Raw genomic sequence first — 12,048 nt, 5'->3', positions numbered from 1 at the left:
CGAGGGCTGGGATTAAAGGTGTGCACCACCACCACCCGGCTCTGATTTTCAATCCATTATTTCTTCTACTATATATAAAATAACTGGCTGAGACATTCTCATGCGATTTGCTGTTGATATTTCTAAAATGGGTAATATTCATTTCTCTAAATGCATATAATAACTATTTGTTATACTAATTTAGCCTTTTTCCCTATCTTAAGCAAATAAATATAACAGATTTATCTTAAATTTCTCTGAAAAAATAAAGCTAATTTAGATTGCATTTAACTGTATCTTTTGAGTAATTTTCTTCCTTTTAGTTTATTTCTGTTCATTTCTTTTTTGTTTGTTTTGAAAAAGGGTCTCCCAAAGTTCTGGTTGGCCTCTAACTCACTATGCAGGGGAGGCTGGCTTTGAACTCTTAGCCCTCTTGTCTTAAAGTGCCTTGGTTATAGGTGTGTGCCACCACACTCAGCTTCTTTCTGCAATTAAAGGTGCCCAAAGGTCTGCAAAACAGGTGTCTCAATGTCAAACAAGTAAGGCTCTTGGGTGGTGTGTTCTAGAGTTACCTGCTAGTTTCTCAGCCAAGCAGCCCAAGACTGCGGATGTGTTCCTATGTTTGGCAGGGTGGCCTGAGTCCTGGCATGCTACTTCTCCATTTAAATTGAGAATTTCAGTCAATTTCTGGAGTGCATCCTATAAAAAAGTTACAAATAGATTTGATGAATACATACTCTGCAGGTTATTTTCCCAAGAGAATTCCTGGAAACAAAACTATAAAAAGGTATTCAATGAACTTGGAATAATCACATAAAATTACTCCAATGGTATCATTATTATTTATGGGAAATGTCTGACCAACCTTAAGTTTTCTCAATGCCAGATTTCATTTTATTCAAAATGTACCAGTTATAGACAGTGCGTATTTTACACTTCTGGGTTTTGAGATGGAGTATATATAGCCATACATATAGCCATATATACCAAGGCCATCCTGGAACTCATTATGTAGCCCAGGCTGGTCTTGCTTATGGCAATCCTCCTACCTCAGCTTCCTGAGTGCTGGGATTATAGGTATGCACTACCTCATCCAGTTTATTTTATACATATATGTATGTATACACAATCTTGAATCATTAACCAGACTAAACTCATTCAAATGTCAACATGATTAATCACAGTAACTTGGTCATGGTGGAACATACTAAAATTTCAGGACTCAGAAGGCTGAGGCATGAATTTTGTAATACCAAGGCTAAACTCAAGACCAGCCTATGTTACACAGTGAGACCCTGTCTCAAAAAGAAACCAAACATACACAGTGAAACCCTAACTTAAAACAACAAATTCCAAAACATAAAACCAAAAGTAATTATGACCTAGTGATATTGAAATAAAAAGTTACTACTGAGAGCTGCTGGTAGCAAAAGACCATGGGAGTATACAGCAGGTTAACAACTAGTGTTCAGAAGGTCAACCTATCAAAATCAAGGGTTCTGTTGGAGGAAATCATCACGCACGGTGTTACAGAATTACTGCCTTTTGAATGAATTGGCTGTTTCTTGTTGTAAACTTCCTGTGCAATAACAGCTATGATAACTCCCAATTTACCGTATATTTACATGTAATGTGTACATGTAATCTCATGATTACATCTCAATCTTATGGGCACACATAATTGTGGATAGTCTAGAAGATGGTTTCTTATTTAACTGTACAATTTTTATGATTAGGAACATACTAAAATATGCTTCATAACTAGGTCTATTGTTCCATGTGGCTGTAGACACTTAGAGGTCTTGTTCTACATCCTTAGCCATTGACTAGGCTAAATAAGCCAGACAAAGTGTCCTTGTAGAACTTTCACAGAGTGGAATTGAAGGTGCCTGGCCTTGCTGGATCAAAACCCTTCAGAAGAATTATAGTGAACCAGAAGTGATAGTGCAGGTGTCTGGCCTTGGTGTATCTTAGTCCTTCAAGAGATCAACATCACCGATGTTGCCCTAAGCTTCCTCCACCAGCACCTCCCCACTCTGATTCAAAAAGCAATTAACACTGTGTATTTATTTCTATACCAGTTTTTAATGCAAGAATTTAGGCTTAGTATATTAATTATATATTGGTCCTGAGATACAGGTGATTAACAGAAAAAGGTTATTAACTGACTAACTATGTCTGGATATTATTAATCACATAAAATAGTACACATTTTCTTTGCTTTTTCCTTAAATCTCTATTGGTTTAATTTCTTTCCTTGTAACCCTTGTAGCTATCCCTTTAAGAGATAGCCAGAACTTTTTACAACCTACAGTTATTGTCAATCACCAATTAAGCTGTCCAAGTCTTTGCCAAATGTGACTCTTATCAGAATCCTTGCTCCTGAGAGCTTACTTGGTAGTTTTTACTAACAGGTTGTTAATGAATGGAGATAACAAGCTGTTAATGAATGGGGGGAGAACAAAAGAAGAAGAATTGAGAGAAGAACTGAGAGAATAGCAGAAGAAGGGACAGAGAGGAGCTAAGTAAGAGAACAGCAAAGAGGCTGTGCAGATAGGACTGACTTGGAAGAATAAAGCGAATGGACTAACGAGCTCCATGTGCTTAGATTAATTTGATATCCCTCAGATTAATATCCCAGCCACTTGTCTGTCTTCCCCAGGACTCTGGGAGAAATCTCCTCAGGGCAGGCACCTGAGGGGAATTCCATAAGTTACTTTTTCCCCCAGGACAAGGGCTCAGTAGTTCAGCCCAGGCTGGCCTGTAATTTCCTATATAGTCCAGGCTGCCCTTGAGATCATGCAGAAGTACAGGCATGAGCCACCTCACCCACTTATTTATTTATTTGTTTGTTTGTTCATTCATCTATTATTTATTTTGGTTTTCGAGATGGGTTTCTTTGTGCGGCCTCGGCTGTCTTAGAACTCGCTCTGCAGACCAGGCCTTGAACTCACAGAGATTCACCCGCCTCTGCTTCCTGAGTGCTGGGATTAAGGGCGTGTACTACCACTGCCAGGCTATTATTTTTTAAAGACAGGTTCTCATGTGGCCCAAGCTGTCCTTAAACCTGCTGTGTAGCCAAGGCATCGAGTCTTTCCTGGGACTTCTGGAATTCCTACTTCTACGTGCTGAGTGCTAGAATTATAGGCATGTACTACCATGCTTGGCTGACAAAAAGCTCTATCAGTGGACTGGAGAGATGGCTCAGCGGTTAAGGGCACTGGCTGCTCTTCCAGAGGTCCTGAGTTCAATTCCCAGCAACCACATGGTGGCTCACAACCATCCATAATGAGATCTGGTGCCCTCTTCTGGCCTGCAGGCAGACACACAGGCAGAACACTGCATACAAAATGCAAAATAAATAAATCTTAAAAAAAAGAAAGTTCTATTAGGCAAAAATAAATCCCACCAATTTTTGAAGCAAACTAAAAACTAAAAACTGAAATAGTTATAAGCATGGGTAAAGCTGACAATGACTAGGCTAAAGGCATTTCTATCCGTTCATGTTTTCCTATTAGAGAGCTCAAGGATCTAAGGCTTCAACATACAAATAAAATACATCAGAATCCAGATTTTTGAAAGTATGTATGGGTGTGGTGGTGCATGCCTTTAATCCCAGCACTAAGGCAGATTTCTATGAGTTTGAGGCCAGCCTGGTCTACAAAGTGAGTTCCAGGACTGTAAAGTCTACATAGTGAGACCTGGTCTCAAACAAAACAAAACCAAATAAAACGTGTGCATGGAGGCAGCCTGTAGAAGGCAGAGGCCAAAGCAATGGAAACTTGAACATTTGTGTCCTCGTTAGATCATAAGCCAGGCTATGCAGATCTCTAATGTGCTTAAGTAAGACTCAAAAGGGCTTTTGGCACAGCACTTTTCCTCTTCATAGAAAATCTTTGTTATGAGGAAGTTGCTGAGAGACCGATAAAATCAGCTCATTTTCTTCTAGTTTTCAAGCCAAGACTGTCTGTGCAGATACAAATGTTTCTACTTTAAACATTAAAAAACACTGAACTAAAACCTATTGGTAGAGGATATAGTACTTCATTAACAATAAAAATTTTCTTGCTACTACCGAATAACACAGATCTCAAGTACGTAAAGTCTACTAAATGCTTCTGTCATTATTCTTCCTGTGCACAGATGACACAGATGACATTCCATGAAGATCAGTTTCACTTACTTTAGTGGGCAATGGACATTCGTCTAGTAACAAGGTTATAACAGCTGGTCCCAATGGATCTTCCAATGGAATAACTCTAATTAAAGACTGGACAACATCCAACCATCCTTCATCTAAGGGCAAACCAAGAAGATTATGTAATGGAGTCACTATTTTGGAAACATGAAAACATACAAGGACTTTACATTAACAAAGAAACACTTTTGGCCTTTATGTGGTGGCTTTAAGAAGCTAGAAGTTGACATGGTACTGTCATAAATTCCTAGTCGTCATGATGAGCCAAACGCTGTTACAGGTGTCTGGTGACTGAAGGGAATCTTTAATTGAGAAAATTAAGCTATGGCCTCGATTCTCAGATTATGATTAAAATAGTCTTAAGCATTTGTCAAATAGGACTTAACTACATACACTCAGTACTTGGCTCTGTTTTGGAATGACACTTTAGGATGTTGAACAACAAACAGTTATCCTCCCCATTCTAGGACAAGTACAAAGAACCACCAATAAAATAAATTTTCTTATCTCAATTTCAAATGAGATACAACCATCACTCAGACGTGCAGTTTAATATTGAGGATGCAATATATGGTTCCCATTAGACTTTTAGAGGGGACTTCCACACACCCATAACTTTTTCTATGTTATAATCTTTAAAAAAGTGGTCATACATTTTTCATTATTTTTAATTCATTAGGAAGTATTAAAAATAAAAACTTGAAAATACCTGTTTCTGCCATTTCATGTAATGTAATCATTGAATAGGGAGGTTCCTGATCACTGAAAAACAAACATTCAAGACATTAGACTTGAATTTAATTCCAAATAAAATTCACACTGGAAGTATGGGGCCAAAATGGACAGAAATCAACATGAGTGAATGTGAAGGAAAGAGATGAAGAGACCACCAGAGAAACAACTGTAAGAACAAGTGTAGGCCATATGTGCTCATTTCCAGTCACTGGGACAGCTCCCAAGAAAAGAGCTAGGGAGGGACACACACAACCCCACTATGTTACCTAAGGAAAAGCATGGTACTAAAACTTAAACTTTCTGCTTTCTCAAAGCCCAGTGCCAACTGACATGTGCCATGAAGGCCAACAGCATCTGCCTCACATTTCCCTTAAACAGATGTTAGATGGGAGATGGTAATTCCACAGAGGACTTAGGAATCAAGGGCCTGTAGACACACTGCACTTACAAGACTTATTCTGAAAAAATAGCACTATTTGTTCAAACTTCATAAAATGGTAACAGAAGAATCCAAAAATGAAAGCAAGAATAATTTTTTAATAATGTAGATACTTCTCTAAAATGGAATTAAATGTCTATTAGGGTTTTCACCATGTCACTCCAGGAATTCTAAAGAGGTGTTTGTTTTAGGGGAGCGTCAGTGCTAACATTTTCCACCAAACAATGATAACTGAAATTGCTTAAGGACTCACCTTTTGGTTGTAAGTTTTGAATTTCTGTTTTTGTTGTGCATTCACTTGGACACACACACACACACACACACACACACACACGCACACACACGCATGTGTGGAGACAAAGATCGATGTCATCCTCTATCACTCTCCACCTTATTTTTTGAGACGGTATCTCTCAGTAAACCGGGAGCGTACCATTTCAGCTATCCTGGGTGGCCAGTGGGCACCCCTGGGCTCCACCTGTCTCCACTCTCCCAGTGCCAGGGTTACAGATACACCCAGGTTTTACATGGGTGCTGGGGATCCAGAACATAATATTGAGAGAAAATTTTTTAAAGGTTTGTATAATTAAATTGATGATGTACATTTTAAAATCCTCACCCAAACTCTCTCTATAAATATTCTCCTGATATAGATGCAAGCAAATGTGGTATGTGAATATAGGTGATGAAGAAAGTAATATTAAAGAAGAACAGAAAAATAATAAAATGCAACAGAGCCAGCAACCAACAATGAAAAGGAGTATTGCAATTCTATGTGGAGGTACACAAATACATCCCTCTGCTCAAAGAAGATAAATGCCCAACGAGGCAGAAACAGAGCAGACATTTCTGATAGCAGATGGAAGGTATGCTAGAGGATTACTGAGCTGTAGGCTGTAAACTGGACAGAGGACTGAGGATGCTTTGCTTGCTAGGTAATAGGACAAAAGCCTCATCTATGGAAGGCAGGAAAGTTGCACAAAGTACATCTAGAGCACGGATCCCTCCCAATGAAAGGAGTTAAGAAAGTCAGAGGATAATCAGAGATACAAGTAGCATAAAGTACAAGTCTCCTATGACAAATAAAAAAAAAAAAAGGTAAAATAAAATGTATGCTGCAGGCCTTAGCTTTTTACAGTTGGAAACACAGAACTCCCATTTCAATTAGGTTTACTTGGAGACTGGGGGAGCACATTAGCTCCTTTGAATATGCATGGCATGAAGTATACATACAGGTGAGGAAAAACCCAGGAGGAAATCTGCAGCTGGGTATGATGGCACAGGCTTGTAATCAAGTAGTTTAAGAGGCTGAAGTGGGAAGACCTCACAGTGTGGCCTGCCCCACCTACACAGTGAGACCTTGTCTCAGAAAAGAGAGGAAAAAAAAAAGGAAATCTGTAAATTAAATTTCCAAACATGTTAAAAAAACAAAAACAAAAACAAAACTAGCGTTATTTCAGTCACTACTCAAAGTAAGCAAATAAGAACTTTAAAATGACTTTAAAATAAGGATATTTGCAAGAACAACAACTACAAGGCCAGGAAAACAAAACAGCCAAACAAAAACCAAGAAGCAGACTTGAAAAAGGAAAGAAAAAAGGAATTCAGATATGTCAGAAAGAGAAACTGAGTGAATCTGAAGAGAACACTGGCAGACATGTGTGGTTCTACATGCCTGGCATGTAGGTACTCTGGCATTCAGGAGGCTGAGGCAGGGAGAAAATCCTGAGTTTGAGGTCAGCTTAAGCTACACAGCAAGCAAGACCCTGTCTCAAAAAGGGGGCAATATTTGAAAAAATACTGAAGGATTCAATTTGTATACCAGAAATATTCAAAGAAATAATAGCTGAGAAATTTCCAGAACTGAAGAACAAAATACAAAGGATTAAAATCAACAGCCACAACAAGAAAAAATCTGGGTATAAAGGCATGGAGCAATTAGGTATTTATTTCAAAATAAAGTTGTGGAGAACTAGAAACCAACAGCATCCAAACTCTCTTCCAAAGCTCCTCTCGGCTACGGGGGCACTTGCTGTCTCTCCTACCAGTTGCATTTCTTCCTAAGTAAACAAGAAAATACAACGAAGAGACTATTTGCTAGCTGCCATCTGCATCTGTAACAGACTCAGATCTAGTCTTGCTACATCCCTTTGTCCTGTCCTTCCCAGCTCTCTTTCACATTGCATCTTGACAACCTCAAGAATTTTCTAAGCTATAAAATTACCCTTTAGTATCTTCTGAAATTAAGCCACAGGACCGCGGAGATAGCTCTGTAGATAAAGCCCAAGTGTGAGGACCTGAGTTTGAGTCTCCAGAACCCACATAAAAGTCTGGTGCAGCAACCCCAGAGCGTCTACAGCTAGATGAGAGGCAGAGACGGCAGTCCTCCAAGGCTGCAGAGCATTTCACCGGGTGCAAGCAGTGAGAACGGCAAAAGAGGCAGGTCTCAAACAGGTAGAGGGTGAGGACAGACACCCGGGCTGTCCTCTGACTGCCACACCCACGTCTATAGCAAGCATGTGCCTGTACTCACACATGCATGCACACATCATACACACAATAATAAAAAAGAAAAACATAATAAAATTAAACTATAAAGCTGGGTCACCCCTGTAATCCGAGGTACTCTGGAGGCCAAAACAAGAGGATTGCAAATTCAAGGCCTGCTTTATTTTTCCAGTCTCAGAAATTATACTTATCATTCCATGAAGACAAATTTAAGTAAAAGTCACTTTGTTACTCAAGCATATAGTACTTGCCTCCCTCTCTCTGTTGTTTTAGAGACAGAGTTTCTCTGTGCAGCCTTGACTGTCCTGGAACTTGCTCTGTAGACCAGGCTGGACTCAAACTCAGAGATCTGCCTGCCCTGGCTGGGATTAGAGAGAGTCACCACCTGCCTCTGCTGGGATTAAAGGTGCACTTGCCTCTCCTATGTGAATTAGGAGCTTGATTAACAACAACACTTACAATTTATAATGTTTGCTTAGAACTGGGAACTAAGGCTTGCTCCTATTGCCTTTAAAATACAGCAAAACCTACACTGCCCCCCCCTCCATTTTTTTTCCCCAATGTGCTTAATTTAACATTGTTGTGGTTTACTTCCGTATTTGGAAAGGATAATTTTCTATTGTAATTATATACTATGAAGAATAACTTTTTTTTTTTTTTTTTTTTTTTGGTTTTTCGAGACAGGGTTTCTCTGTGTAGCTTTGTGCCTTTTTCCTGGAACTCACTTGGTAGCCCAGGCTGGCCTCGAACTCACAGAGATCTGCCTGGCTCTGCCTCCCGAGTGCTGGGATTAAAGGCGTGCGCCACCACCGCCCGGCGAAGAATAACTTTTAAAAGAAAGATTCTTCTTTTTTTGTGAGTGTGCTACTGGAGGTTGAATCTAGTTAAAAGCTTAATGAATATTAGTCAAGTGCTCTAACCACTGTGAAATATCCCTAACCCCCAAAATTATTATTCTTGGAGATCAACAAACACTTCAGTACTGTGTGGAAGACTCTAATATAGCTCTAAGGATTTGCTTGTATATTTTAGGTGTATAGTGGTTATCATGTTTAAAGAACTAAACAAAACTGCTTTTATTAGTGTGATTATTAAATACTTAGATATTTTCTACCAGGGCCTAAAGTAGAAACTCAAAATGACTGCTATCTTTTGAGTATTTCTTTTTTTCTAATATAAGGTATCATATTAGACCATTTATACAAACTATACAATAATAGCAATTCTTTTAATTATTGAGTTTTTTAAAAAAGATTTATTTTATGTACGTTAGTGTTTTGCCTGCATGTGTATCTGTGTGAAGGTGCCAGATCCTCTGGAACTGGAGTTACAGACAGTTGTGAGCTGCCATGTGGATGCTAGGAATTGAACCTGGGTCCTTGGGAAGAAAACCCAGTACTCTTTAGCCACTGAGCCATCTCTCCAGCCCCTAGAATAATAATTCTTACTTTAAAAAAAAAAAAAAAAGGATTAGAGAAGTACCTTGCTCAGTGTCATAAGGCTAGTAATGAAAAACAATCTGAATCTAGGTCCTTTGTGGTCTAAAACTTAGGCACTTACTAAATCTTACACTGAACTTTTCTCAATCTGAAAAATATCCTTTAATTTCACTGTCATTCAAACTGAGATTTTTGTCTTTAGACAAAGCAGGAGAAAGAAATCACAGGCCCAGGTGTGCCCTGCAGTTTCAACTTACAATTTCCTCAAATGGATCTAATAGGCTAAAAAAGAAATAATAAAACAGGAGAGAAAGGTAAAACTCTCTTTAACTGCCCACAGAAGTTGCATGCAGCCATACTCTTGGTAAGACTACTCATCTTGAATATATGGTCAGCAGAACAGATTGGCAAGAACAGTAATGGATCCTCAAGAAAGCATTTCCTAATTTCCTACTACAGCAATTAATACAAATTCACTCCAAGGTTACTGTACTCCTTCATAAAGACCATATTTTCTGCAATGACAGAGAAATGGATGAGATCTACATGAGCAAACTGGGGGAGGGGTAATGGAGGGCAAGGGTCGGGGTGGGGAAGAGAGCTTAGGGGAGCGGGAGGTACCAGCTGGATCAGGAGCAGAGTAGGAGAATGGGGAGGGAGATACCATGATGAATGAAGACCCCAGGGGAATAGGAAGAAGCAGAGTGCTAGAGAGGTCCCCAGAAATCCACAAAGATACCTCCACTGTAGACTACTGGCAATGGTCAAGAGAGTGCCTGAGCTGACCTGCTCTGGTGATCGGATGGCCGAACACCCTGGCTGTCATGATAGAACTTTCATCCAGTGTCTGATGGAAGCAGATGCAGAGATCCACAGCCGAGCCCCAGGTGGAGCTGCGGGAGTCCAATTGATGAGAGAGAGGAGGGATTGTATAAGAGAGAGATAGAGACCATGATTGGATAAAGCACAGGGACAAATAGCCAAACTAGTGGAAACACATGAATTGTGAACCAATGGCTGAGGAGCCCCCATGGAACTGGACCAGGTCCTCTGGATAAGTGGGACAGTTGATTAGCTTGAACTGTTTGGGAGGCCCCCAGGCAGTGGAGCCGGGACCTGTACTTGGTGCATGGGCTGGCTTTTTGGAGCCTGGGGGCCTATGCTGGGACACTTTGTTCAGCCTTGGTGTAGGGAGGAGGGGACTGGACCTGCCTCGGCTGAGTCTACCAGGCTGGGCTGACTCCCCAGGGGAGACCTTGCCTTGGAGGAGGTGGGAATGGGGGTAGATTGGGGGGGAGGGTTGGGGGGGTGGGAGGAGGGAGGACGCGGGAATCCATGGCTGATATGTGAAATTAAGTTAATTATAAATATATGTATATATAAAAGACCATATTTTCAATGAGTTTTCTGTACAGAAATATTCAAATTTTTCTAGACAGAAGTAGATGACAGCAAGTAAAATCATCCAACCTTATTTACTCCACCATCAGAGGAGAAATAAGTGTTCTCTCTTAGCGTAGGAGCACAAGGCTTGGCAAATGTTATCTTAAATGAACGTAAGGAGTTCCAAAGTGGTGGTTCCTGGCAGAACACTTTCCGTGACACTGGTGGCGATGGTGAGTCGGATACTTACTTATCTACAAGAGTCCGTATTACCGCCAGTGTATCCAGCACTAACCCATCCACATTTTGTTTCTTTCTCCTTGGCTCATGTGGTCCTCGGCCTCTCCTTGGAGGCCGAACAGGGTCCCGAGGTTGGCTCCTAGTGTCAGCAGTAGGGACTGCGCTGTTTTCGGCCTGCTGCTGGTGGGTGTCAACACTGTCTTCTGCTCCACTGTCATCTCGGCAGATACAGGAATTACCCATAGTAGTAGTGGCACCTGTAGTCCCCAGTAAGTGGGCTATGTGTTCCTCGAGAGTCAACAGCAGACCCTGACCAAGGCTTCTGCTTGCTAAGAACACAGCCCAACCAAAGACAATCATTTAGATAGTTTTCAGTTTTCCGAGTACTGTTTTCATAATGTGGAGCTGAACTTGCATTCTATTCATTTTTAACAACTGAATGCTGGAGAAGGTTGAACAGCTGATTTCCAACATTATCAACCACCAGGAATGCTGGCCATGCACTGGCAGTTCTACAAGAGAGAAAGAGAGAAAGGAAATTAACTTAAGATCTTGGCCACTCAATTACTCAAATTTTGCTAGTGTGGTTTTAATAGCATTCAGATTACAATGAAGAATTCTTGGTTATTTTTATAGGTTCTCACCATAAAGATATCTTTCGATAACAGAACAATCAACATTTCCTTTTAAATTAAAAAAAAAAAATGAACACAAGTGTTTTGCATGTATGTGAGTGTGAACAAGTGTATGCCACAGCACACATAAGGAGGCCGAAGGACAACATTCAGAAGTCAGTTCTCTCCTACCATGTGGGGCCTGGGGATTGAATCCCGATCATCATGCTTGCACAGAAAGTGCTTTCACCCACTAAGGCATCTCACCAGCACCAAGAATGTCTTTTTATCATTCATTAAATATAAAGTGGATTGATTGCATACCCTTGTAAGCCACAGGAGTTCTAATCAATGTTTAAAAATCATGTATGTAGTTCTTATCTCTACAGAAATACATTTGACAAATCTGTGCAACATTTTTAAAGGCTCCTTCTGTGATAAAAAAATGAATCATGTCCTTTCTTTATTTAAACATACGGGGCAATTTAATGTTTCAAATAAAACATCTAATTA

General features: G+C 40.1%; 1 protein-coding gene across 3 annotated transcripts in view; it reads right to left on the bottom strand.

Moving 5' to 3' along the window:
- Positions 1-12,048, bottom strand: part of Rspry1 (ring finger and SPRY domain containing 1) — a 58,238-nt gene that overhangs the window by 31,666 nt on the left and 14,524 nt on the right. For all 3 annotated transcript variants that reach the window (XM_059264576.1, XM_059264574.1, XM_059264577.1), the window contains 4 exons: positions 10,932-11,433; positions 4,887-4,939; positions 4,163-4,275; positions 552-678 (listed from right to left, as the gene is read on the bottom strand). In XM_059264576.1, the coding sequence (XP_059120559.1) occupies positions 552-678; positions 4,163-4,275; positions 4,887-4,939; positions 10,932-11,281 (643 nt within the window). In that variant the 5' untranslated portion in view covers positions 11,282-11,433. The remainder of the gene's footprint in view (positions 1-551; positions 679-4,162; positions 4,276-4,886; positions 4,940-10,931; positions 11,434-12,048) is intronic.

Source organism: Peromyscus eremicus, chromosome 5, assembly GCF_949786415.1.
Source record: "Peromyscus eremicus chromosome 5, PerEre_H2_v1, whole genome shotgun sequence".
In the NCBI taxonomy this organism is placed as follows: Eukaryota; Metazoa; Chordata; class Mammalia; order Rodentia; family Cricetidae; genus Peromyscus; species Peromyscus eremicus.
This window is presented reverse-complemented; position numbering and strand designations above follow the sequence as displayed.